A 25,929-nucleotide genomic window follows, 5' to 3' on the forward strand; every position below is an offset into this window, starting at 1 on the left:
GAAATAAGAAATATGTACATATAAATGAAGAGTTCAATATAAGAAGAAATAGGGAGAAAACTTGATCACTCTTCAATGGCTAGCCATGCTAACTGCCACCCAATGACAGGACCAGAAGACATTCTTTACAAAAGCATACAGGGTCAGCAAGATGGCTAAGCAGATAAAGCACATGCAGTGCAAGTCCAACTACCCTAATTCAATTCCCAGAACATAAGAAATATTTCCACAAAGTGGGCCTCTAAGTTCAATGCATATACCATGGTCACATACCCAAACATACACCATGCATATGGATACAGTAATAAAAATGAAATATTAAAAGCTTACAGATCATACATGAAAAAAATCATACTTGGAACCTGTTTTGCCAGGTGTTTTCCCTTTTCCACTTTTCTTGGGAGACTCTAACCCTGCCCTCTGGGGAGACTCTAACCCCACCCTCTGAGGCCCTAGGGCTGACAGACATAAGACATCCTATTTGAATTTTGCATAGTTTATATGACATTTGGGAGGGAGAGACTTACAAAAACACAGATTCTTATAGGCTTTTCCTTTTCCATATTTGAAATGCACACCCCGTATCCCATCCCCAGTCTCTCTAGCTCTGTTTTCTGGGTGCCCAATATGGCAGTGGCTCCACCCATTAATGGACTTGACCCCTTCAGCAGAGCATGGGAAGGGGATGGGACCATGACTTATCAGAGGACCATCCAGGCTACAGAGCCATAATGCTTTCAATAATTTGAAAGTATTTAAATCACAGAAAATATATTTTCTGAAAAAATACAATCAAATGTAAACAACTTCATGAGAAAATTTTTTTAAGTTATTTATTTTTATTTTATGTGTATGAGTGTTTTGCCCGCAAGTATGTAAGTGTACCTGTGTTTTGCAAAGCCTGCAGAGGCCAGAAAAAGGTGTTGAATCCTCTGGAACTGGAGTTGCAGATGGTTGTTAGCCAACATGAGGGTGGTGGGCATTGAACCTGAGTCCTCTGCAAGAGCAACTAGTGCTCTTAACTACTGAGTTATCTCTCCAGCCCCAGGATAAAATGTTAAAATTCCTAAAATTTATAAATTAAATTATATATCTTATTCTACTTTATTAGTCAAAAAGAATATCCAAATGAAAATCCAGGAACTATTTTTAATTATATAAAAAAATATAGATACAACAACCAAGAATTTTTAGACATCATCTGAACTAGGGATTGAATCCAAGGCTTCAAAATGGTATACAAGAACTATCTTGACCATAAGCCCTAACCCTAAAAGCAGCGATATTGAAGCCAGAAGAAAAACAATAGGGAGATTAATTCAAACTAAAAAGCTGCTTCTAAAACCTTAGACAAATTTGCACGAAATAGGAAAACATTTATTATCAATGAGAAATAAGACTCCACATAGCATCCTGAAGACTTCAAAGACATTTTTGAAAACATAGAAAATATAAATAAATTTATGAAAGACACAAACTTCATACCAGAAAAATGCACATAATCTGAAAGTTTCTCTTGCTTTTAAAGATATTTCGTTTGTAGATAAAAGTTTTGTTTCTAAGAAAAACTATTTATAATTATATATACTATACTATTGAATTCCCCCAAACACTTTAAGAAGAAATATGTCACAGTATTACTGAGACTCTGTCAGAAAAGAAGAATGAGAATACATGCTAGAAGTTCAACATTACCCTTATAGGAGAAGTTGCCTAGGCTAGGATTTGACTCTAGTTCATTTAGGAAATCTCAAAAATTAGAAAATACATTCTTCTTTTCTCTATCAAATAAAATATCCAGGTTTTAATGGTGTAGTATTATTATCATTATTTTGAAATGTGTATGTGTGGGGAGTTTGTACGTGAGTGAGGGTACTGGCAGCGAACACTGGATCCCTCTGGAGCTGGGATTACAGGCTTTTATAAACCTCCTGATGTTGGTGATGGAAAGCAGACTCCTCGGGTCTTCTGCAAGAACAGTGCTCACAGTCAACTGCTGAGTCAGCCCTGCATTTCTCAGTTTTCATATTATTAAATCCAGACAGTTTTATTTAAGAAACTAATAAGGATTTAAAAAATATTGAAATCTGTAGCACATGATCTTTGTTATCTTTTATTATTACTATGGTTTTGATATTTTGTCACAGTCTCCTGTAGACCCAGATGACCTGGAACTCACTATGTAGACTAGGCTGGCTTCAGTCTTAGAGATTCACGTGCCTCTGCCTCCAGAGTGCTGGAGTTAAAGGTGTTAAATTTTTTGAGAGTTTCAAACATGAGTATTGTATTTGCATTATTTCTACTACCCCCAGTTCCCCTCCAACTCCTCCCATGTTTCCCTGAGTTCCTCACAATTTCTTGTCCTCTTCTTTAATTATTGTTGTTATATATACATACATACATACATTCATAAACATATAATTTATAAATATTAAGTATGCACTGAGTCCATTTAGTGGTGCTCATGGGTACCTGCATTTAGGGCTGCTCACTTTGGATTACCTCTCAGGGAACTAGTCCTATCAGTTTTTCTCATCAGCTAAGTGAGGCTACTGTACACTAACTTTACAGCCTGTGTCATCCAAGTTTCTGCCTCAGCTAATGTGTAAATTACTACATATTATGAATCTTCAAGTCATTTCACGTTACAAAGTCTCAGATATGAAAAATGTGCTGGGCCTTCTGGGAGCTGTTCAACATTCTCCTAATCTTTGGGTTCTAATACTGGAGAAAGTTTGTGAAGTAAGCTTTTTCTTAGGCACAAAGCATAAGGTGGATTAAGGGTATATCATTATGCTATGTCTGGGAAAGACATGGAGTTTACAAATGGGCTATGGTAACCCATGAACAACAGGTGAAGCAAATCAAGCAATAAATATCCAGAAATAAAATGAAGTAAAATAAATAATGTTCAACTATGAGAAATGTTTTCTCCACATATACTCGTGGTTATACATATACAATAGAAAACACACAAGTATTCCTTTTTCTCATGGCTTTCTAAATCAGAAGGGAAAGGAAGAGACCACTGAATAATGGACAGTGTAGTCTGACCACTGTTTGGGTTAGGAAAATTAATCCCTTTCTTTATGTTACAAGGTACTTAAGAGGAAACATAAAAATAAAAGAATAAGGTTTAGTTTACTAATTTTAGTAATTTTGACATATAATGCATATACATCAATTAAAAGATATATACAGCTTAATGAATTACTATAAAATTAACAGCTATGGACTCACCATCAAATTCGCAAGCAGACTATTGCCTGGCTCCCTGAAGCCCACCATTTGCTTCTTAAAAAGTCTCACTCCTTCTCCACCCTCAAAGCTAACTACTACTATGATAGGAAGAGTATAACCATATGACCACATTACTAAACACATGCATCCCTGAGTTCATTTTTGCCCATTTCTGAACATTATTAGATTAAAATCAGAACATATTATCCAAATATTGCTTTTCTATTTAAAAATTTTAATTGGAAGATTGATCTACAATTCTGCATTTTACCATGTTCTGTGTGTCTCGTTTGTCATGGAGAGCTAGATGCTGGGTAATGTTTTCTATGCAGAATGCATTCTAAAAGCCCTGGATTAGAGCTAGCCCTTCAGTCTTCTCAGTAATTTATAGAAAAATTGTTCCCTAAACTAAATATGATTCTGGGAGCTTAGTATAGTGGCCCAAGCCTATGATCTTAACACTCAGGACACACTAGGAAATTAATTGCAAGTTCAAAACCAGATTGAGCTATACAAGGAGATTGTCTCCAAACACAAAAAACAATAGGAAAAAAATTCTACTGGAAACTCTTAAACACATTCAAGGATATAGATTTCTGTTACAGGACAGAACTCTTAATAAGATCTAAATTTTCGAACACTGATGAACTAATTGAAAATTAAATTCTGTAGGGAGGGTTAGAGGACTTTTCCTGCAAAGATCAGATAGCAAGTATATTAATTTGCTTCTCTGTTGCTATGATAAGACACTGATTAAGTTTAAGCCAGACAAGATCTCATTATAGAGCAGGGTGGTGGGCATGTAGTCCCACTCGTGTCTAAGGAGCTATTGGCATATTATCTCTGCTGAGTAAAGAAGAGTTCGTTTTTGCTAAGAGTGTGGCCCCTAGTAGGTTTATCACATCTCAGGACTGGTTCACAGTCAAGGGTCTTTAGGCAACAATAATTTACCTTGATGGGAAAACAAAGAACAATAACAAGAACATCAAACCCACAAAGATGGGTAGTTAAGGCAGAGATGTAGTATAAGAGTAGTTGGGAGATGGGGGTTATGTTTAAAATAAGTTTTATGAAACTCTCAAAGAAATTAAAAAATAAATAAATAAATAAAAACCCTAAAACCAACTTGAGTGGAGGAAAAGGAAGCCAAGTCAGGACCTTAGAGGCAGGAACTAAAGCAGAGACATTGCTTACTAGCGTGCTTTCTCGGGCTTGCTCAGCAACATTTCTTATACAGTCCAGGTCCACTTGCCTAGAGATGGCACAGGGACAGTGGGCTGGGCCCTAGTACAACAATTAGCAGTTTCAAAAGTGCCTCACAGACATGGCCACAGGCCAATTCTACTGAAGCAAATTCCTCAATTGAGGGTCCCTTTTCCCAGTGACTCTAGATGCTGTCAAATTGAAAATAACCAACACACAAGCCTTTTAGGCTTTGCATTAAGTATCATGTCTGTTACAAATACCCAGGTCTGATGTTGTGAAATCATCCAGAAGTAGCATGCTACAAAAGGGATATGGTTGTGTTTTAATAAAACACTATTTATAAAGTTGACCTATACCATAAGATTAATCAGATAATTTGTGTCTTTACTGAATGTGATGGAGGATAAGCAGGATATTTACTAACAGGGTGTATATTGGTAGAGTACAGAGGACAATTTAGGGTGTCATTCCTCAGTGACTAGTCATGTAGTTCTTTTGAATCAGAGTCTCTGACTAGAACCTGGAGCTTGCTGATTGCTGTAGGCTACCAGGCCAGTGAGATTGTCTCTGTGTCCTCAGTGCTGGAATTATAAGCATGGCTCTCGGGGCTAGGGATTTGAACTCAAGGTCTCCTCATGCTTGAGCTGTATCTCCAGCCACAGATAATTTAGGTCTCAATGAATATTTGATTCAACTATTTTGAGAAATTTAAAACTACTTTTAAAATAAAATTAATTAATTTATTAGCTATGATCATGTGATCACAGTTTTCATTGTGGGTTCTGAGTAACAGAAAACACAATTAAGTGCATGAGATCTGTAATATATAGTTCACACAGCTGGCTCTGTTTTAAGGTATTTCAAATCATTTCACAGAGTTTTACAAGACACATTTTCAGGTAGGATTTTAGAACCTAGTTTTAATGATATGGATTGCTCTAAAATGTTACAGTATTCCGTTTTTTGAAATGAGACAAAGTTATAACTCTAAGAAATAGTATTTTTGCAACATCAACTTAGGTATCAGTTTAGATTGTTTTGTGCAAGTTGTTTTTTTGGTTTGTGCAAGTTATCATTTTTTGTAACAGGTTATTTTCTCTGTAATAAATAATATAGTGCTAAATAGATTCAACAGTTGAATGATTTTAGTATGCCATCCTGCTCAAACTAGCACTTTCCAGTGGCTAAGCCACAAAGTTGACTCAAATTACTTCTCTTCATGTTTTATTGCTCCTAAAATGGCAAGTGGCTTCACAAGAAAACATGATGTCCCAAGTACCAGCAAGGACAGAGGGCTCTAGCACCAGTGAGTCCTAACAGTATCCTTCATGTTCTTTAAATACAAACATGTAAGTGCTTTGTTTTTGTATTGCCTCACTCATTTATCTATCAGGATCATTACCTAGTAATAGAGCCTCAATAAATAGTTTCTTAAATATGCATAACATAAAAGAAGCTGACACCTACCGTAAGTAGTGTAGACACATTTAAAAGACCCAGAAACGAAAACCAAAAATAAAAATATAGTAGTATAGCAAGCCTTATTATAATAATACCAGCAATGATGAATCTTAGGTACTGTGTAGTTTACCTTTGACCTTACTATAAATGAGAAAAAGTGAGGCACAGTCAGTTAAATGACCCATACAATGTCAGATAGTAAATAAACAGTGAATTCAGGATTTGAAGTCTAATAGCATGGCTCTAGTATTTGAGATTCTTATAATGGGATTATAATATTGGACTTTATAAGCAAATAAATCTGTGACATACTGTCTTTGTTTCTCCATTGCTATGACAAAACACTCTGACCAATACCAACTTGGGGAGGAAAGGGTTTATTCAGCTTCCATCTCCCAAGTCACAGTTCATCAGGGAGCGCAAGGTAGGAACTCAGGGCAGGAACCTGGAAGCAGGAGCTGGAGCACAGGCCATGGAGGAACACTGCTTACTGACTTGCTCCCTGGCCCCTGCTCATTTTCTCTCTTATCAAACACAGGCTCACTTGCCCAGGGGCAGCGCTACCCACAGTGGGCTGGGTCCTCCCACATCACTCAACAGTCAAGAAAATGCCCCACAGACAAGGCCACAGGCCAGTCCAATGGAGGCAATTCCCCAACTGAGGCTCTCTCAACCCAGGTGTGTCAAGTTCACCCTAATGCTATCCAGCACACATACTAAACATAACAAGTATCTTTCTAAGCACTGTGAGGTTTAAATCTCTCATTTAAAGTGCTAAATTTCCAAGGACAAAAAAATATTAGAAGATGAATAAATAAAAAAGTAGAAAACAGAACTACACATTTCTTTCCTATTAAAGTAACTACTCTAATTTACTGAATAAAATTGTAAGCCAACACCAACAGTCAGGTTCAGCAGAAAGGCTCTAGCCCATCAGTTAATATATATTTCTGAAGATACTGCTCACTTGTGAAAATAACGGGATAATTAACAAAGAGGATTTAACGTTGTTTTGATTATTTTGAGGTTTGCTTTCTGTCATTGCTTTCTTCTAATTATTTTTAATAAACATTCTTATAAATTCTTCAAGAACTTCATATAATGTATTTTGATCGCATTTACCCCCATCCCTCCCAGATGCACTCCCATTCTCCCCACCCACCCAACTTTTTTTTCTTTTTCCCTATTCAGTCCAATATGTGCTGTTAAACACTCTTCAGCGTTGACCCTGTCCTGAATATGGTTGAGCAAGAGTCACATCCTTACAGAAAAGTTATTCTTCCTGGCCCAGAATCTACCAAATGACAATAGCTCCCCAGCTAGGGATGAGCTCCTGCCTACCTATCCGCTTGTATGCTGTGATATTTTCTGGCCTGAACTTGAGTGGTTCTTGTCACACTGTCACAAGGACTCTGAGTTCATATGTGCAACTACCCTGCAGCATGGAAGGCACTATTTGATGAAGGGTCTCTCTCTGGAACAAGGAATGTGTCCTAAAACTCACAGAACGCTTCTGCCCCAACCTCATGGTGCAGGCATTACAGGTGAGAACAATCATGCCCAGCTTCTCATGCTAGGTGTACACACACACACACACACACACACACACACACACACACATATTTAATTGTAGTATTTAGCTTGTAGTTTATGATTTAACAACACTCTAATAGAGAGTTTACTAAGTGTCAAATACTGTTATACATGTTTGAAAAAATGACAATATCTCTGAGGTTCAATCATCAGTACAATCCAAAAAATTTCTAGTTAGTATTGAACTTTAAATTTTATTTGACTAATGACAATCTGAGGCTAAGAAACTCTTCCCCATATCATACAGTAAGTTCTACAAGTAGGATTCAAAATTCAATACCTGGGTACTATATGGCTACTAGCATTTTTCATATTATTCACTAAGAATCTGTGTTTAGGAAACTGAGGGAGGAAGATCACAAACTCAAGGTAAGCATCAACTACATAGGAACTTTCAGGATAGCCTAGGCTACATAGTAAGACCCTGTCAACACTCAAAATAATTCTTGTAATAGTGAAAAAATTGTCGTGAAAAGATAAAATCATTTGGTTACTGGAACACACTGAAGACACCATAATGTGTTTCTTAATAACACCATATTTCTTTATTGCAATAGATTTTTGCAAGCTGACTTAAAAGCTATTATTAGATGACCTACATTACTCATTTCCCCCATATTTTGCAAATGCAGAAAATGATTTGGATGCAAGGAGTTTAGTTCAAAATGTAAATATAATACCAGTACCAATTTTCAAGCAATTCTCTTTAATCTTCCTTCATGTAGTAGACATATTTAAATGTAGGAAGTATAGTGCTTTTGTTATAAGTTTTAAAGATGGAATATTTGATATGCCAGTCTTTCTCTACCTCTGTAAACCAAAATAAAAGAAATAAATGTACAAACAAAAGTCTCTTCCAGGGGGATGATATAAAATCATCCAGAGAAGGCTGCTCCCTTGAGTTATGACAATGCTATGTGAAGTACTGGGTAAATTTGTTGTAAGCATTGTAACAGATGGAGAAGGGCTTATTTTCATTTAAAGATAATTTGTATTCATATCTAAATAATAGGTAGCTCAAGCTGAATCACTGCAATCATCACTCAGATTATAAAGAAAAATGCAATCTTAAAGTTTCTTTTAGTTTTATTTTCATCTTTTTTGCAAATCACCCTCTTTGAAGTATATTCAAAGGATAGTGTTGCCTTTTGGACCTTATGGAATAGCTCCCACTCTGGCTAATGATAAAAGTGGCCACTTTTCCGCCCTCATCACCATACTCATGGTTCTCCTTAGTTGGATGCTGTTTGGATGGCATCCTTGTCCTGCAGAGAGCTGCAGGACTTCAGAGGATCTACTCAGATGCCTGAGCCTAATTAATGAAATCTTAACTATGCTTTTTCCATAGATTTAGTCAATGAGAACGTCTATCTCTAAATGGATCATTAGCACAAGTCCCAAAGTCCATTATATGTATGATTAAGAGAAATGAAATTTCATGAAAGTATCTATGTGGTTACACTTTCTATGACTTGGTAGAGAGAGCAGGGCACTTGTAAAGATAACTGTGATAGCTTAAGTTACTTAAACTTAATTATGAAAACTAAATTGTGTGTGAGAGAGAGGGAAGAGAGGGAGAGAGAGGGAGAGAAAGAAAGAGAAAGAAAGAAACCAGGCCTGGAGAGCACCCAAGAGTGTAATCAGTGTTCTTCTAATCATCTGGTTTTCCCATAGCAGCTGCTGCTTTGGTTCCATCAAGCAGCCTCACCATTGTAGGGGTACGAACTGTGGTCAGTGTAAGCAGCAAAGAAGTTGCAGGACAGCAGGCTTCTTATACAAGCACTGAGCTTGAGCAAAGGGAACGCAGAAACAATGACACAACTAGACACTCAGCCCAGAGCCTCTTTCAGCTGTTGATGCTGCTTTCTGACACTGTTACCAACACTGTGTGTTTGGAAACAAATCTTTTGCTGGACCCCCATTCCAGATATAGATAATAATAGTTTCTTAGCTCTTCTAACATCTTTGCATTATTCCTTCACCCTCCAAATCTCAAGTGAGATCACATACTTTGCCTGGCTTAGGTCACTGTTTACACCCTCTTTGTCGAAGGACAAGGAGACTGGCTGCTAGAGCTTTCAGTCTTCTGATGGCAAAATAGACCCTTCCTATGCTAAAGATTCACACAGTAGGACTCACTGCAGTTGAAACTGTCTAGAAGGTTTTCAGCCAAAGACAGTTATCATGTCTCCAGATGAAACAACATCAAATAAATGATAAACTGATAAACAGCTTAGAGTCTAATTCAAACTCAGGCCTTCTTGAGGTCCTACCTAGACCTCAACAACCTTGCATCTTTCTGATTATTCTCTCCTGACATGGTTTTCTCTGACTCTCTTATTCTGTTTCCATCTTCTCTTTCAACTGTGACTCTGGTTACATGGGACTCACTCAGATAATCCAAAACAATCTCCTTGCTTTAATGTCCTCTGAGTGAGTTCAGTGTAATTGCAATTCCACATGCCACTGTAATTCTCCTTTGCCCTGTAATGAAACTTCTTTTAATAATTAGGACATGGACATTTTTGTGATGACTGTGTTATTAAGACATTACTGTTCCTACTAAAATCTTGCCAAATTGCAGGAAGGTTCCTCAAAGCCATCCCTGTAGAGTTGGTAGAGATTTGAAATAGCACAGTTCTGGAACTAATAAGTTTTGTATCTTTGAAACAAAGAGACTAAGGAATATATAAATATGAAATATTATTATCAACATTTTACCCATAAGACATAGATATTTTCTGCTTATAGAGATCAAACAGTTCCTTAAAAAGCTATAGGCACTCCAAGTATAAATGTTTACTTCAGTTTTGGATAATTTATTTGGAAGTTGATATGTAAAATAACTCTTCTTCCTTTCACAAATCTGTTTCTAAACTTCCCTTTTGCCCAATACAGTCAGGAGTTAGAGGTCAAGGCAACCACTTGACTCTGACTAATGAGTCAGCCTCCAGGGGAAGCAGAAGGGTAGAGAAAAGTGGAGAGGAGATTCAGAGTAATGAATGAGAAGATTTCTATTCTCACTGAGACCAAGAGACGGCTTCCTTCCTATAGACCAGTAATCAAAGGAATGGCTTTCAGGTCTTTCAGAAAGACATGGCTGAGTCTTATATACGCACACTTGAAAGGTGAAGATAAAGATAAAATTTTTAAGTCTTTTGTAGTAAAGGATCTGAAAAACGAAGGAAGGCCAGGGCCTTATTGTCAGGTGATCTAGATGAACAAACTTCTGATGACCATGGTTCATCTTTGCGGCAAAATACCTAAAGGAAACAAATATAAAATGAGAGCAGAGGCATGGAGCTTTTGTCCTGCTTGAAGTTATCTTGTGGGTTCCAGTGAGGAATCCGTGATTTTAGTAAAAACAATTTCTATGTGTCTTATATTTCTACCAATTTGTGTCTCCAGCGGTTTCTGCTGTATGAAGCCAATCTCTGCTCTGGTTCTCTGTATTTTACTTCCTCTCCAGATTTCAGAATGTAGTTTGCCCTGCTTTGACAATTCCGTGCACTCATTTTTATTCACATAGAAATATATATCTGCTTCAGAATTGCTAAATTTTGTATTTAAGTCAAGATTTATTGTTTTAAATTCAGAACATAAAAATATTATCTTTGAAAATGTATCACACCTATGTCATATCTTATCTCTTATGATTAATGGCCAGCTGCAATTTGTGATATACAAGTAAATCTTAGTGATTACAACATATTGGTTCTTCCTTTGAGTTCAGCTTTTACCACAATGAACTCTGGGTCATTCAATTCAATTTTCCTGATACATTTCCCCATTTAATTGTGAACTTTCATTTGAAAACTTGGCATATATGTACTTCACATAGCTTCTTGTTCAGCTGAAGAAGGACTGAAGTGAAGGGATACATGCCATCACAGTATTCATGGTAGGTGACCACCAAGACAGCCCAGAATATGCCCATGTTTGTCAGTTATTTTGTATGTAACACTTCTAATGGAGAACACATATATTCCCCAATGGTACATCTTCTGACCACAGATTAAGAAAGACTATATTATGATGAGTTTTGAAATCAATATACATTTGACTACTACCTCTAATAGTTCATAGGTCTATTATTTTGAGAAGTTTACTTAAGTACATCTTCAAGTCTTTTTATAACATTTTGTTTTTATTGGGGGCGGTGCATAACACAATGTGTGTGTGTGGAGGTCAGAGGGCAGCTTGCAGGAGTCAGTTCTCTCTTTCCATCATGTGGGTTCTGGGGATCAAGCTCAGGTTGTCAAGTTTGGTGGCAGCCAACTTTAAGACCTGCTGAGTCATCTCCTTGGCCCACCACACTTTCTTAATCAGAAAAATCACTTAGCAGAGTGGCTGAAATTACATGGATCAATAAAGGCCCAATCCCTAGATAATACGACATACTACAATACATTATAGAATGCACACATAAACATAATCATATAAGAAGTTATGAGAGCATTTTCATGAACAACTGGATTGTTCAAAGAAAGTGGAAATAAGAAGGGAAGTGGTCAGCATTGTGAAGTGCGGGTATATGGTTAACAATATTACACACAGACTAGAAACACAGTCCACTCTAGTCTAGAAAGCTCATTATAACAGAAATTTGAGACACGCATGGTCACACATGATTTAATCCCAACACTGGGACAGCAAAGGCAGATGGAGCTCTATCCGACTGAAGCCAGTAAATTCCAAGTCAGTGGCAGCTATAGGGAGATCCTATCTCAAAACAAATAAACAAGCAAACAAAAAGATTTTTGGAAAGTTGATATCTTAGCTGGTGACTTCCCAAATCTTACTCTTACAATATTGAAGTTTAATAGTGTATCTACATTTAAAGATATAACAAAAGATTCTTTGTTTTCCTGAACAGGATCGCACTATGCAGTCCATCAGGCCTCAAAATTTATATCCTCCTGCCTCAGTCTCCTAGTTCTAGTTCACAGACATACAGTGCCATGCAAGGATACAAAGTGATTTTTATACTGCAGTTGTTAGAACCCTATACTCTACAAGGAGAGGTATTTATAAATAATAATAATAAGGGGAATTGAGTGAGAGTTGATGTTAGTTTTTACTTCCTCTTCCTCAAAAAATACATAATAAACTTAAACCACTGTGTCTTTGAAATAGCACCATAACCTTTGTGCTAACACTTCTGGGTGGATTTATGATTCTACTGTTTATCTAAAATTTCTTGGCTAGTAATTACATGGCTTGCTTTAATGACTATTTTACTTTTTGCCTTTAAGTTTTATTTTTAATGTTTTTGTGTGATGGTAGAGATTCAATAGAGGGCCCTTCCTCTAAGCTATACAAGTGGTCTAAGACTGAGCTATATTCCTGCCCCACTATTAGACTTCTACTAATTACTATAGAAATAGACCATATTGCTATGATTACCATTATTAATAGTTATTACATCATAGCATTTGTGTCTCTCAAATGCTGTGTCATTCCTGCATTCTTTGCACAATACATTGGTTTCTGACAGGCAGTGCCCCTGAGTTTTCTGATTTGGACATTTTTGTTAGATCATATGATCCTCTTTCCTTAGAACACTTAAAAGAGGATATGTGATATAGCCTACATATCTCCTTTCATAAACATCACTTGTAATATTGAACTTTTTAAGTGCACCAGACTGGAACTTGTCAATTGTTTATATACGACTAAAATAAAATGTAGATACCTCTGAGAGTGTGTGAGAAGGTAAAGGATTTTCTTTTCATTTGAATGGACTCTTGAGTTCCCTTCTGTTCTATATGTTCCAGGAAAATAAAAAGCGAGATAAACCTGATCTCATTGCAGAGAGCTGAGGTGACCACTGTGGCACCAAAATTTCATTTGTTAAGTGCCGTATCCTTTCCTTATGTTTGGGATTTCAAGCTTTCATGCTTTAGTGTTTCCTATGAAGGCACAGGAAAAAGGACGACAAAGCAAACCAAACATGGCATCTTCTGTCAACACCAAATGGCTGAAAGATGAACAAAGGAAACAATCTTGTAGAAGCCATAACAACTTATTAATCAGGCTCAATAGATATGAGGATAATTCTGGGCTGCCCCAATATCCTTATTTCTTTTCTGTTTTACTTCTCTTTTTCTTTACAATGTCCTGTTAGGAAAGAGGAATGAGTTATCTGACAAATTTAGAATTTGCAAACTAGTGCATTGATGAGACAGCTATTGAAATAAATTTCAAAGATTCGCAACACAAAACTGTGTCATTTCCTTTCCTTGTGGGTCAGATGCTGAAATACTATGTGATAAACATTTTAGGTTTCATTTGTAAAGAGAAAGAAGTGGGCAACTCAGTGTGCCGTCTTTATGATCAACAATGAAAGAGGTATATTTTATTTATTTTTTTCTAAAATTATTTTGTTTGACTGCATGGGTTTACTATGTGTTCACATGTGAGTGTGGTTCTTGTGGGGGGGTAGATAGAGACAGAGACAGAGAGAGACAGAGATATATTGTACTGTGCCTTATCAATAATTTCTAAAGAACTTTCATTTTGTCACTAATAATTTCATTTCATGGTTTAAAAGATAAGATGATAGAAATTTCTGCTAAGGTTTTCACTAATGAAAACACAGTTGTATGTGTACCAATGATCATAAAATACATTACATTATATTCATATTAACTAATATTTTCTCATATAACAGCATATTTTCTTAAAATGCTGGATTTATTCAATGTGGAGTTAATAACTTTTAGTTACTCTTTGTCTTTTTTTTTCACAGACATATTTGGCTTTAACTAAATGGTTTTATTATCTTTACTTGTTAATTTAGTGAGTATTTGTTAGGCCATCTTCTACAGATAATTTCTTGAACAGGATATGGAAGGGATATTAATAAGATACAGTTTCTGGACCAGATGTAGTGGCACATATCTTTAATCCCAGCACAGCACTCAGGAGACAAAGGCAGGTGGATATCTGTGAGAAGAAGGCCAGTATGGTCAGCATAATAAGTTTCATGTCATCTGGAGCAGCAGGGAGAATGTGGCTCAAAAAACCAACTAAACAAAAATATAATGTCTGGGAATTTTATGACCTAAAGCATACGCCCAAACAGAAGTAATTTGAACAGACTACACAGAATAAAATTGTGACAGGTAACCACTGTGTGAATATAGGAGAGGCCAGTTACTTCCAAGGGTAAACAAAGTCTAAAAATACTTGATGTAGATATTGCAATTTAGGTTGAGCTTGATGGATGTGTAAAACTCACACAGCATAATATCAGGCCTGGCATTGTAACTTGCCACGTGGAGCTGTGGAGGAATTGGCACAGAGCTGAGATGATGAGTCCTTCACATGGTGACCGGCAGTCACATTGTACAAATCTGCTGTCTTCTTGCTTTCAGGTCTCAGCACCTTTACCTCCCGCTGTATAACACTGACTAAATACTTAATCCATTTAGGTTTCGTTTCCTAAATTGCAGAACACAGAAGATATGACTGTGTAACTCATGGAGCTTCCTTAAAGCTAAAATTTAAGACGCCTGTTAATATTCATTTTGGAAATAGTGATGATTCAATTGTTGCTAGCTTTCTGTGTGCTAAGAACTTTTAAAACTTATTTTAATTTTCATAGTAATTCTTTAAATTAATATTATAATTCACATACATAAAAAAACTATAATTCTAAGCTGTTGAAATATTTGCTTAAGACCACACAGGTAAAACAAATGGCACCATTTTTTAGGTGTTAGATTAAAAAGTTGATGTTCTTTCTCTTTTACCTCTAAGGATGAGTGTCACTGGCATCAGGCATTCTATGCTTCCATTTCTTTCTAGAATCTTTTTGATAGACCTGTTCCTCAGTACAGAGATACTGGTTGATTGGTTGCACAAGATGTACTAACATTTTTCAAAGATTGACATGCATTTTCAACATCTTTTAAAAAATCAAGGTTTTCATTTCATTTATGTTTACTTTTTAATTTGAGAATTCCCTACATCAGTATTGTATTTCCATCATTCCAACTTCACTTCTTCCCATTCCAACTCCTCCCACATTCTCCCTCACTCCTCAAACTTGAAGGTAAGACTATATTATTGAAGAAGCCACACATTTCAAACACAGGACTTAGAGAAATCAAGCTGGAACTGACCTGAAGTTTTTCATTTTAAAACAATAAGGGAGATGACCATGTGGCTATTTACCCTAATGTTAAGATGAAATTTGCCCAAAGAATATAATGGCAAGTCTAAGAATGGATCAACCTTAGAAGAAGCAAAATATGGTAAATGTGAAAAGCCAAATGACTAGGCCCATTGTCATTGGCCTGTGAGTCTAGCTACTTGAAGGCTGAAGCTGGTGCATAAGAAGCTCTAGACTTGCTTGGGATATGAAATGACTACAGTGACTCCCTGGGCAGCTTAGTGAGATTCTGTCCCAAAATGCAAAGTAAAAGAAGACTGGGTGTGCAGTTCAGCTGTGAACGTTTTACCTAGCAGATATGAGGTTGTAGGTTCAATCCCTGGAACCATATCAACAACAACAAAGACATATGATAAGCATAATCTAGACATAATGAGCTTAGGTATAAGAATGCTTCTTTTGCCAGGCGTGGTGGTACACGCCTTTAATCCCAGCACTCAGGAGGCAGAGTCAGGAGGATCCCTGAGTTCAAGGCCAGCCTGGTCTATATAGTGAGTTCCAGGACAGCTGGGGCTATAGGGAGACCCTGTCTCAAAAAGACCAAAAAAAATAAAAGTTTCTTTTGCATATACATACAGTGGCTATGAATAGACAGCATCTAAGAGGTATAACAAATACCGTGATTCATGGAAATATCTCATCCATATTAATAATAAGAACATGAAGAGGAAGCATATTAAAGTATCATAAGTCCTACTAAAGTTGAAACAATTCTATGGTGTTGAACTTACTCTAAAATGTCCATATTTACATATTACTGAAACATTTATAATTTTTTACCATCTTTTTACACAGTAGTAGATACCAACAAGGTCAAAATAGTTTTCCTTTTTCCTGATAGTTCAACTTTGGCGAATAATCCTACAAAAGCATATCAAAAGAATAAGCCTGAATTATCACAACACTTATGACATCCTTATTATATTAGTAAAACAGTGTGCTCTAGAAAGGAGGGGGCATTACAGGAAAATGACTATTGAAGTAAGATACATGTGTTTGATTAAATATTATACTGCCCATTATTTTAAATTAGAGAAAACATTCAGTGAGGAAAGAAACTGAAATGATTTTAAGAAAAATGTGTTATACCAACTGATGTGTGTATTAGACATACGTGTAACATTGAGACTTATGAGCAAAGACTCAAGTTTCATGTGAAAACTCATGGAATTTTTTTCTTGTATTATAATGATAGAACGACAGAAGTTGTATTTCACATCATCTTCAATGAAACTATGTTGCTTTAATGACCAAAAAACAGCAGAAAATGAGGGCTGTGTTTCCAAACCAGTTAACCTTGAAATTTATAATGATTATCGTGTTGTTGTTTCCTTAAACTTTTCACCCTTCATAAAGAGCTGATACTGCAGAGATGCGTTTCACTTCTCATGAGAACACATTCTTAAGAGATTTTACAAGTTCAGAAGATTTCAAAATCCTTTATCAGCACTGGAATTTGGTGGGAAAAGTAACATTATGTGAAATTATGCTTTGTCTTAATGTGGAAACTTTATTTAAAGTCACATTAAAATGGCTTAATTTTTTTTCCAGAATGCTAATAAGATCTCATCTGTGTATGTACTCTAATATTTCAATAATTTTTGTACTAATAAACAGATAAGAATGAAATAATCTGAAAAATTTACCTATAAATTCCTTTGAAGTGGACTGGAAATGTGGAGGATGATATTTTTGGTGTGTCATTTAGCATAATGCAATTCAGAGAAATATTGTCCAGTGTATAATGAATAATTTTTAAAATTCTACATTTGTGATATATGAATTTTTCTTGAGGTGTAAGCCAATATATGAAACTCGGTCATTTTTCAAAACACTTTGTCTCATTAATCTATGCAATTTTATTTTAATTTATATATTGTTTTACTTTTGTTTTGTGGTTTTAGTGACCAAACTCAGGGCCTTGCACCTGCTGTACACGAGCATTCCACTATGTAACTGTATCCACAGCCCCTATGTACATAACATGTTAAATAATATGCTATATATGTCATGAGCACCTTTTAAATGTCAGGAAATCTCTGGTCACTGAAGAGCTTTAAAAAAACCCGAATTTCAGTGGGAGAAGCAGACAATAAATGAAAGAGAAGATGTCAATCATGTTAAGTGATGATACTTTTTTAGAGGAAGAATACTTTTGCAGTAGTTAAGAGCTGGTTCTCGGAAAGTATCCTGTCTACTTGGTTTAGATTCGCAGAACACCCACTCCCAGCTGTGTAACTTACTAAACCTGTAGTTTCTAGGTTGTAAATGTAGTAACATAGTACCTCACAGAACTGCCATAGAGATTTTTTTTTGTCTTTTGAAACAGGGTCTCCTTGTAACCCCAGATGGCCTGGAACTTAATAAAAAGACCAGGCTGACCTCGATTGCACAGAGATCCAACTGCCTCTGCCTCCTGAATGGTGGGATTAAAGGTGTGCTTCACCTTTTCCTGCTTCAAGATACATTTAAAATTGTTTTTAATTGAATATTTTGTTAAATTCATATAATACACCTTTGTCATATTTAGATCCCCTCCACTATCTGCACTCCACACAGTTGCTACCCCATCGAATTTCATGTATGTATATATATATATAGTTTGTGTCCCCAAATGTCTCTCAGTATGTGTTCATCCACTGGAGCCTAGTCAACCTTTTTACAGTCACTCCCATGAGGAAAACTAACTCTCTCTCTACGAACAGTTATTAGTTGTGAATAATTCCTCCGGTGAGACTTGGCATTCTTACCCAGTTCCCACTTTTATGCTGGGTTTTGTATGGTTTAAACTTGAATGGATCTGGTTCATGCTTGTCACCAGTGATGTGCATTCATACGAGAAACCAACAAGCTGTTTGGAAAACTCCATTTCTTTGTGGTCATCCACCACCCCTGGATTTTACAGTCTTTGTGACCCTGTTTGACAATGGTCCCTACACTTTGGGAAAAAAAAATTTTTTTAAGTAAAGAATTACATAAAACTTTAAAATAATGGAGACATTCCTTGATGGATTTTGTTTACAGGGATGGAGACTATACCAGGAAGGAAAGGAAGATTGTGCTCCTTTATGATATTTATATTTTAGTTTCAACCATGGTTCCTGTCCATACCTTTCAGTACAAGGCACACCATAGAATCTTTGACCCAACCTTGATAAGGATTCATGATACATTCTGTATCCCAGAGGGGTCCTGCTCCTTGCTGTGGAAAAGATTGCTATACAGAGTCCAAAAAACATCTGGACAGGGCTGGCTGGTTTCCCTTCCCTTCCTAGTCATCTAGTGCAAAGAATTCTCCATAAAACTTCATGAAGACATTTTTTTCAGAGACTTTCAGATAGCTGAACAGAGGAGATTTTTGGAGCACAGAGTTCCTGAGCAGACATAGCTCTGTGCTATCTTCCACACAGGATCCTAGTAGAATCAGAAACTCCCAACTTCCATATTTGGACTGAAAACAAACCAGGTGCATCTGACCAGGGATTAGATGAGAATGAGAGAAGGTGTGGGCAGAGAAGTTTGTGGTATGGCCACATTACCAAAGAAACAGATACATGAGGCAGTTGTAGTCATGGGTGTGGCATGCAAAAACAGACTCAGCAAGCAATAAAAGTGTGAGGCATCTTATGCTGATGTGCTCAAATCATTTGGAGTTGAGTTTTGTACATCTCAAGAGACAGTGATCTACTTTCTTTCTTCTACATGTCACTATCCAGTTTGATCAGCACCATTTGTTGAACATGCTGCCTTTCCCCAGTGTGTATTTGTGGCTCCTTTGTCAAAAATCAAGTGACTGTAAATATGTGAATTTAAATCTGGATCCTCAATTCTATTCCACTGATCAATGTGTCTGTTTTTATGCTGGGCCCATGCTGTTTTTAATACTAGATCTTTAGAGTATGATTTGAGATCAGGGATGGTAATGCCTTCAGCGATTTTTGTTATTATTGTTCAGGATAATTTTAGCTATCCTGTGTTTCTTTGTGTTTCCATGTGAAATTTGAATTTTTTTTTCAATTTCAGTCAATAGTTGTGTTGGAATTTAAATGGGTATTACATTGAATTTATAGATTGCTTTTGGTAGGATGACAATTTTCCCAATATTAATTCTACCTATCACATGAACATCAGAAGTCTTTCCATTTTCTGGTATCTTCTTCAATGTCTTTAAAATTTTTTTTATTTATTATTTTTATGTTTATATGTATGAATATATTGCCTGCATGTGTGTAAGTGCACCCATGTGGTGCAATGCCTACAGAGGTCAGAAGAGGGTGTTGGATTCCCATGGAATTATGGATAGTTGCTAACCACCATGTGGGTGCTGGAAATCAAACCCAGGGCCTCTGCAAGAGCAGCCAGTGCTCTTAACCACTGAGACATCTCTCCAGCCCATTTTCAATACCTTAATTTTTAGTGTGCAAGCCTTTCAATTCCTTTGTGAAATTTATACCAAAATATTTTTATAGATTTTGAGGTTATTAGGAATGGGGTCATTTCCTGGATTTTTTTCTCAGTATGTTTTTTTCTCAGTATGTTTCTCAGGCATATAGGAGGCTCCTGATCTGGGGTTCTTAGTTTTATATCCTGCTACTTTGCTGAATGTATTTATCAGCTCTAAGAGTTTTCTGGTAGATTCTCTTGGTCTTTTATGCATAGAATAGTATATGCAAATAAAAATACTTGGATTCCTCCTTTCCGATTTGCATCCCCTTTCATCTCCTTCATTTGTCTTGTTGGTCTAGTTGAGACTTCCAATACTATATTGAACAGGAAGAAATAGAGCAGACATCTTTGCCTTTTTCCTGATTTTAATGGAAATTTTTTTCAGATTTTCTTCATCTACTATGATGTTGGCTGTGGGCTTGTGGTGTGTTGGCTTTATTAGGTGGAGATACATCCCCTATATTCCTCGATTCTCCGTGACTTTTATCATGAATTGGGTTTGGATTTTTTTCAAAATCATTTTTTACATCTAATGAGATAATACTTTGGTTTCTGTCCTTCCTTATATTTATGTAGTGGATTTATTTGTCAATTTTTGTACGTTGAACCATACTTGCATCTCTGGGATGGTGGTGGATGACCACAAGGACATAGATGTGTCTAGATAGTTTGTTAGTTAACATATAAACTCATAGCAATGGAGACAACATGCACAAGTCGCATGCAAGCTCAAACCAGACAGATTCTCAGCATAGACATAGGGGAGCAGGTAAAAACCTCATGCCAACCTAAGGAACGTTTAGTAATTCTGCTAGGAGGTGAGAGGCAGTCTCTTTCAAGCATGGAACTCTTGGTAAGTTAACCAGGTTCCAATGAGTGGACTTACACTGAAGTACAAAATATATTTTGGGCATATGAAATATATTCTAAAGTACATTAAGTTAGGTGGGGGCCAGTAAGGGGAGGGGTGGATAGGGGAGAGGATCTAAATTCCATCAAATGATATTGTATGAAAATTACAAAAAAAAATCCATAAAAATAATTTAAAACAAACAAAAATCCAAAACCATGAGGCATCAGTATTACAGACTTCAATGAAAGCCATGAGGTTCATGACAGTATTGATGGAATAAACAGGAAGTGAGAAAAGGACACAAAGGATAAGGGCTGGACTCTGGCACAGTCCGGGGTCAGAGTGTGGGGAAAACTATGGGAGCACATACCCATAATGCACGCAATTTGGAGAGAAGGCATACTGGTCAAATCCAATGGCCAAGTGAGACTGATAAAATTAAAATTAAAAGGGGCTGGAGAGGCAGAGCCTCTGTGTTCCCAAAGCTCCCAGAAGGAAGCTTGGCTCTGAGTCAGAAGAAAAACATAAAGTATATAGATGTGTAAAAATGAATTTACTTACAGTTTTAGTTAAAACATTCTCAGTTTGCCTCCACTTTCCCATGCTAGTGTTCCAACTTGTGGAAGGGTTGGAACAAAAGCCAGGAAGTATGCATAGTTAGATTTTGCTTCAGGTCCAAAGCTAGAAGATAAGGCTTTCTCCTAGGGCCAGGGAAGGCTTTTGGGAGTCAGCCATTTACAGTCACAGCAAGATATTTCCTGTAAGGAGCTGGATCTGAAAAAGATCTTATAAAGACAATTAAATTTCATGGGTTCTGCTACATTAATTCAGGTACAACAATGCTATTAAAAGACTAAGAATATAAAGCAAATCCCTCACAAAGTCTGAATCATAAAGAAAAATTGTTAAGAATTCCATTATCTGAAGCTGCTCAGGCAGCCCCCTTGTTTTCTAAATATCCTCCTTTGACAAACAAAAACTAATATATGAGATAAAGACAGCAAAAATCACTCGCTCAAAAAAATAAAATGTATACTCAAAGTTCTATGTTTCTTTGAGCTCTGGTGATAGAATTGTGAAGAAACGCAGATATGGTCCCTGCCCTTCGCTAGCTCATATTCTAGAGATATTTTTCACATATAATGTTTTCATTTTTTTGGCATGAACAATCTTCCCTAGAATATATGTCTCCTGCAATGTTTTACTTGAATTTAAAAGAAAACGGACTCAGAATATCTCATCATGATTACCAAAACCATATTTCCTCATTGGAGAAGGACCAGTGGACAGACAAGAAAGAAAAGACTTCTAGTGACCATTCAACAGTGTGCGAACACAGGCTTTTCCACCCCATCCTTGGCCACCTGAGTTCAAATTATACAGCTTTATAATACACTCCCAATGGCTTTGAACTACAAGGGAATTTAGCTCTTCTATTGTTAACTAGGGTCTTTTGTTTACTTGCTCTTTTGTTTTGGTTAATGAGTAAAGCTGTTGTTCATATTTCATAACAAATTAAAAGATAGGAAATAAAAGGAAAGAATGGAATTGAATGATCCAATTTGGCTTCTTACAATAGTCAATTTCCCATATTATTGTTATTTTTGTATATTTAATTATTTAGTTATCGGTTTCTGTTTGTTTTGCTTTTTTCTTGAGTCACAGTCTCAGGGTCTCACTGCAAAACAGGGTTACCATAACTCTGCAGCCCTCCCACCACAGTCTCCCAAATGCTGGATTATAGGTGACTGACGAGATTGTAAGCATGTGCCATCATGCCTGGGAGTGGTTTATTTTTATATTTTTGAGATGGTTCCTTGCTATGTTGTCCAGGATGTTTTGGATTCTTGGGTCTCTCTCTCAGCCTCTGCAGCAGCTTGGAATACAAGTTCTTGCAAACATGCCTGGTTCCCCCACCCCTTTTGCTTCTACCTGAAAAAGGAGTTTTGGTCCTACAGCAACCTTGCCCTGTTTCCTTCTCCCACAGTAGACAAATCCTGTAAAGAGCACAGTCCTCAGAAAGATCAATGCAAGACTTGGAGAAAACAATTCTCAAAAATGATCTATGTACAAAAATTGTCACCACAAGTAGTCCAATAAAGAATCTCCTTGACCATAATTTTTAAAGTATATTGACAGTTGAGTCATATCCTTGATAGTCAATAAATTACCCTAAGTAGGGTGAACATTTACACATGAGTGATGACCCTCTATTCCCAGTCCAGATTGGCGTTTGTTGCCCCAAAGCAGCCATGAATTCACCTAAATGTGTGTTTTAATACCAAATATACATACCTCCACATTAAGGAAAATAAAAAATGATTAGAAGATGATGGGTTTGTGCTAAGTTTATCAATCAAATGAACTGAGCTATATCCAAAAAAAATAGTCATGCAATTTATTTTCATGAAGAATATTCTCAAAATGTGGTCCACTGGACCAGAACTAGCACTATTTCTTGAAAACTTTTTGGACTTGCAGATTATTTATTTTATTTCATTTTATTGCACTTTACTTATTTTCAAATAGAATTTCAAAAGCTGGAGATTTAGCTTAGTGGGAGAATCCTAGAGCATGTAGCTTGAGTGAGCTTGCTTTTGATGCCTAGTACTGCAGACAAAAGATGAAAATAAGAAAGAGAATTTTGCATTTTAATTAAATATATTTATCTTAATTCAAAAAAATTTAAGTTGATTTGATTTGATTATTTTTCCCATAATTGGAATTAAGCAGAGATCTGGCCCCATGCTTGGTAAGTGCCCTATCACTGAGCTAGTTTTAGTTCTATTTGAATTTTTAAAAGATAAAAGTTCATATTTGTGAGTACAGTGTGAATTTTGATGTATTGTATGATATTAAAATATTAAATATCTATCTCCTCATTTATCATTTCTTTTGTCCACAAGGTTTAATATTCTTTTGGCTAGCTTTCTGAAATGTCACCTGTGGTCACCCACTATGAAATACCATAACGTTTTACTTCCCTGTATGATTTGGTACCTGTTGATCTGGAGTTGAAAATTCTTGACACTCAAATGCCAGGAACTCCGACGTTGAGGCCCATTAAGCTATTTATCAAGACATTCAAGTGATTCTGATACCTGTTGATAGAGACAAAGGCATAGATTGCTTAGTATAATACTGATTGCACTTAAAATGATATAAGCACAAATTCATGCTGCCAACAGTGCATAATGAAAAAGGTCAAAGAAACAGCGAGTAGGGGGAGAGACAAGAGAGAGATGGAGGTAGAAAGAGAGAAAAGAGAAGGAAGAGGAAAAAAGGAGAAAGAGGAGGAAGAGGAAGAAAAGGAAGAAAAAGGGAGAAAGAGGAGGAGGAGGAGGAGGGGGGGGGTAAGAAAGAGATGGGGGAGGCAGAGGGAAGAGAATAAAGAGTTAATTTTTTCTGGCACATCATAATCCAGTAACGACTTTATCTCTCTAAACTGATAAATAGCTGCCTTGGCAAGGAAATCTGGCTCACTAAGCTATGTTTAATTGTGGTCGCTGGCTGTGGCTGCTCTCCTCTGGCTATGGCCACTCTCCTGCTCTCTCAGTTCCTCCATCAGTCGTCCCGTCTGGACCCCAGAGCTGGTGAGGAGTCTGCGCCAGCTTCGCTACATTCAGGTACAGGAGACCAGGTTCAGTGACACAGATCTCCTTTGTTGCAAGAAAGTATGGGATCCCTTATTAGCGTCCAATCACAGCACAGCAAGTAGGATACCTCATTAGCATAACAGATTTAGCATCCTATCACAGTACAGCAAGTAGGATACCTTGATCCCAAGGGTGGTGATTAGGGAGTGGTGAGCTTTAGGCATCAGTCTCATGATCTGCCAATGGGAGCAAAATGTCACAAGGCGTTCCTTGTGGCTCCAGCAGTCAGGCCATTGCCTCGGGCCTGCTGTATGGCTATCAATAAGACTACACCCTAGGCTCAAGCCTGTCTCCCACATCTCCCCCTTTATTATTTTTAAAGGTGAGGTATAGTTTAGAATACATAGCATACTGATATCAGTGCAGATACATTAAGACAAAGTACAATGGCTCAGGGGGTCATTGTATCAAGAGCCCCCTCCCTCAAGATGGGAAGCTTTCTTAAGAGAAGGTTGTGCAGACTCCATGTCAACCAGTGGGCATTCTTTGCCTTGGCATTGTTGTCCCCACCTCAGGGGTCACCTAAAATTATGGACTGTGCCTGTCTTAGGTTGTCCCATCTTTTGGAATCTTATCTGTCATTGACTACCAGCCCTCAAAGGGTGAGTCCCTTGGTATGGTCTGGCAGAGGGAGAGGCAGTTTATCAAGCTTTGGCCCATGCAAAGGCCTCTTAAGGGGCTAAGAATTCAGTAAAAGCCAATGGAGTAGGGTCATCCCATCTGGAGTAATGATGGGGATTAGGGAATGGCAAGTTCTAGGCATTGGTCTCACAGTCTGCCAACAGGAGTATATATCACAAGGCATTTCCTGTAGTTCTGGCGGTCGGGCTGTTGTCTCAGGTCCATTGCATCGTTGTTTTGTAAGATTTTATACCTATGCTCAAGCCTAATTTTCATATCTCTAGGTTGGTAAGGGGAAGGAACAGCATGTCATTGCTTGCAGAGACATGCCTGGCAAGATCTGGAGGTGGGACAACAGCTAACTGAACCAGAGAAATACGAGTTTTAACAAAATTATCAAGACCCTTAATGCAGGATCCAAAAATCAGGAGTTAGCAGTAATGATGTGCTGCTTCCTCCAGGGTCTGTATCTCTGGGGTCAGTGGTTGTGGAGGGAGGTTTTCCACCTCAGGCAGTTCTGATGTTCTGGGCTGGGATCCAGATGGGGGCTGGAAGATTATTTGGAAAGACACAAGCATAGCCTTGCCCTTGTGTTAATAATAGGTGTGGACCTTTCCATTCACTTGTGAGAAGGTCCTTCCATCTCACCATGGGAGCAGGTTTGGGCTGAGTGA

The 25,929-nt window shown here is 37.1% G+C and overlaps 1 protein-coding gene across 2 annotated transcripts in view; it reads left to right on the plus strand.

Moving 5' to 3' along the window:
• The first annotated feature begins 13,746 nt into the window (after nt 1-13,746).
• Nucleotides 13,747-25,929, plus strand: part of Msr1 (macrophage scavenger receptor 1) — a 105,311-nt gene continuing 93,128 nt past the window's right edge. For both annotated transcript variants that reach the window (XM_017800974.2, XM_017800975.2), the window contains exon 1: nt 13,747-13,851. In XM_017800974.2, the coding sequence (XP_017656463.1) occupies nt 13,843-13,851 (9 nt within the window). In that variant the 5' untranslated portion in view covers nt 13,747-13,842. The remainder of the gene's footprint in view (nt 13,852-25,929) is intronic.

The sequence above is a fragment of the Nannospalax galili genome, unplaced genomic scaffold (assembly GCF_000622305.1).
Source record: "Nannospalax galili isolate Female #2095 unplaced genomic scaffold, S.galili_v1.0 scaffold242, whole genome shotgun sequence".
Taxonomy (NCBI): Eukaryota; Metazoa; Chordata; class Mammalia; order Rodentia; family Spalacidae; genus Nannospalax; species Nannospalax galili.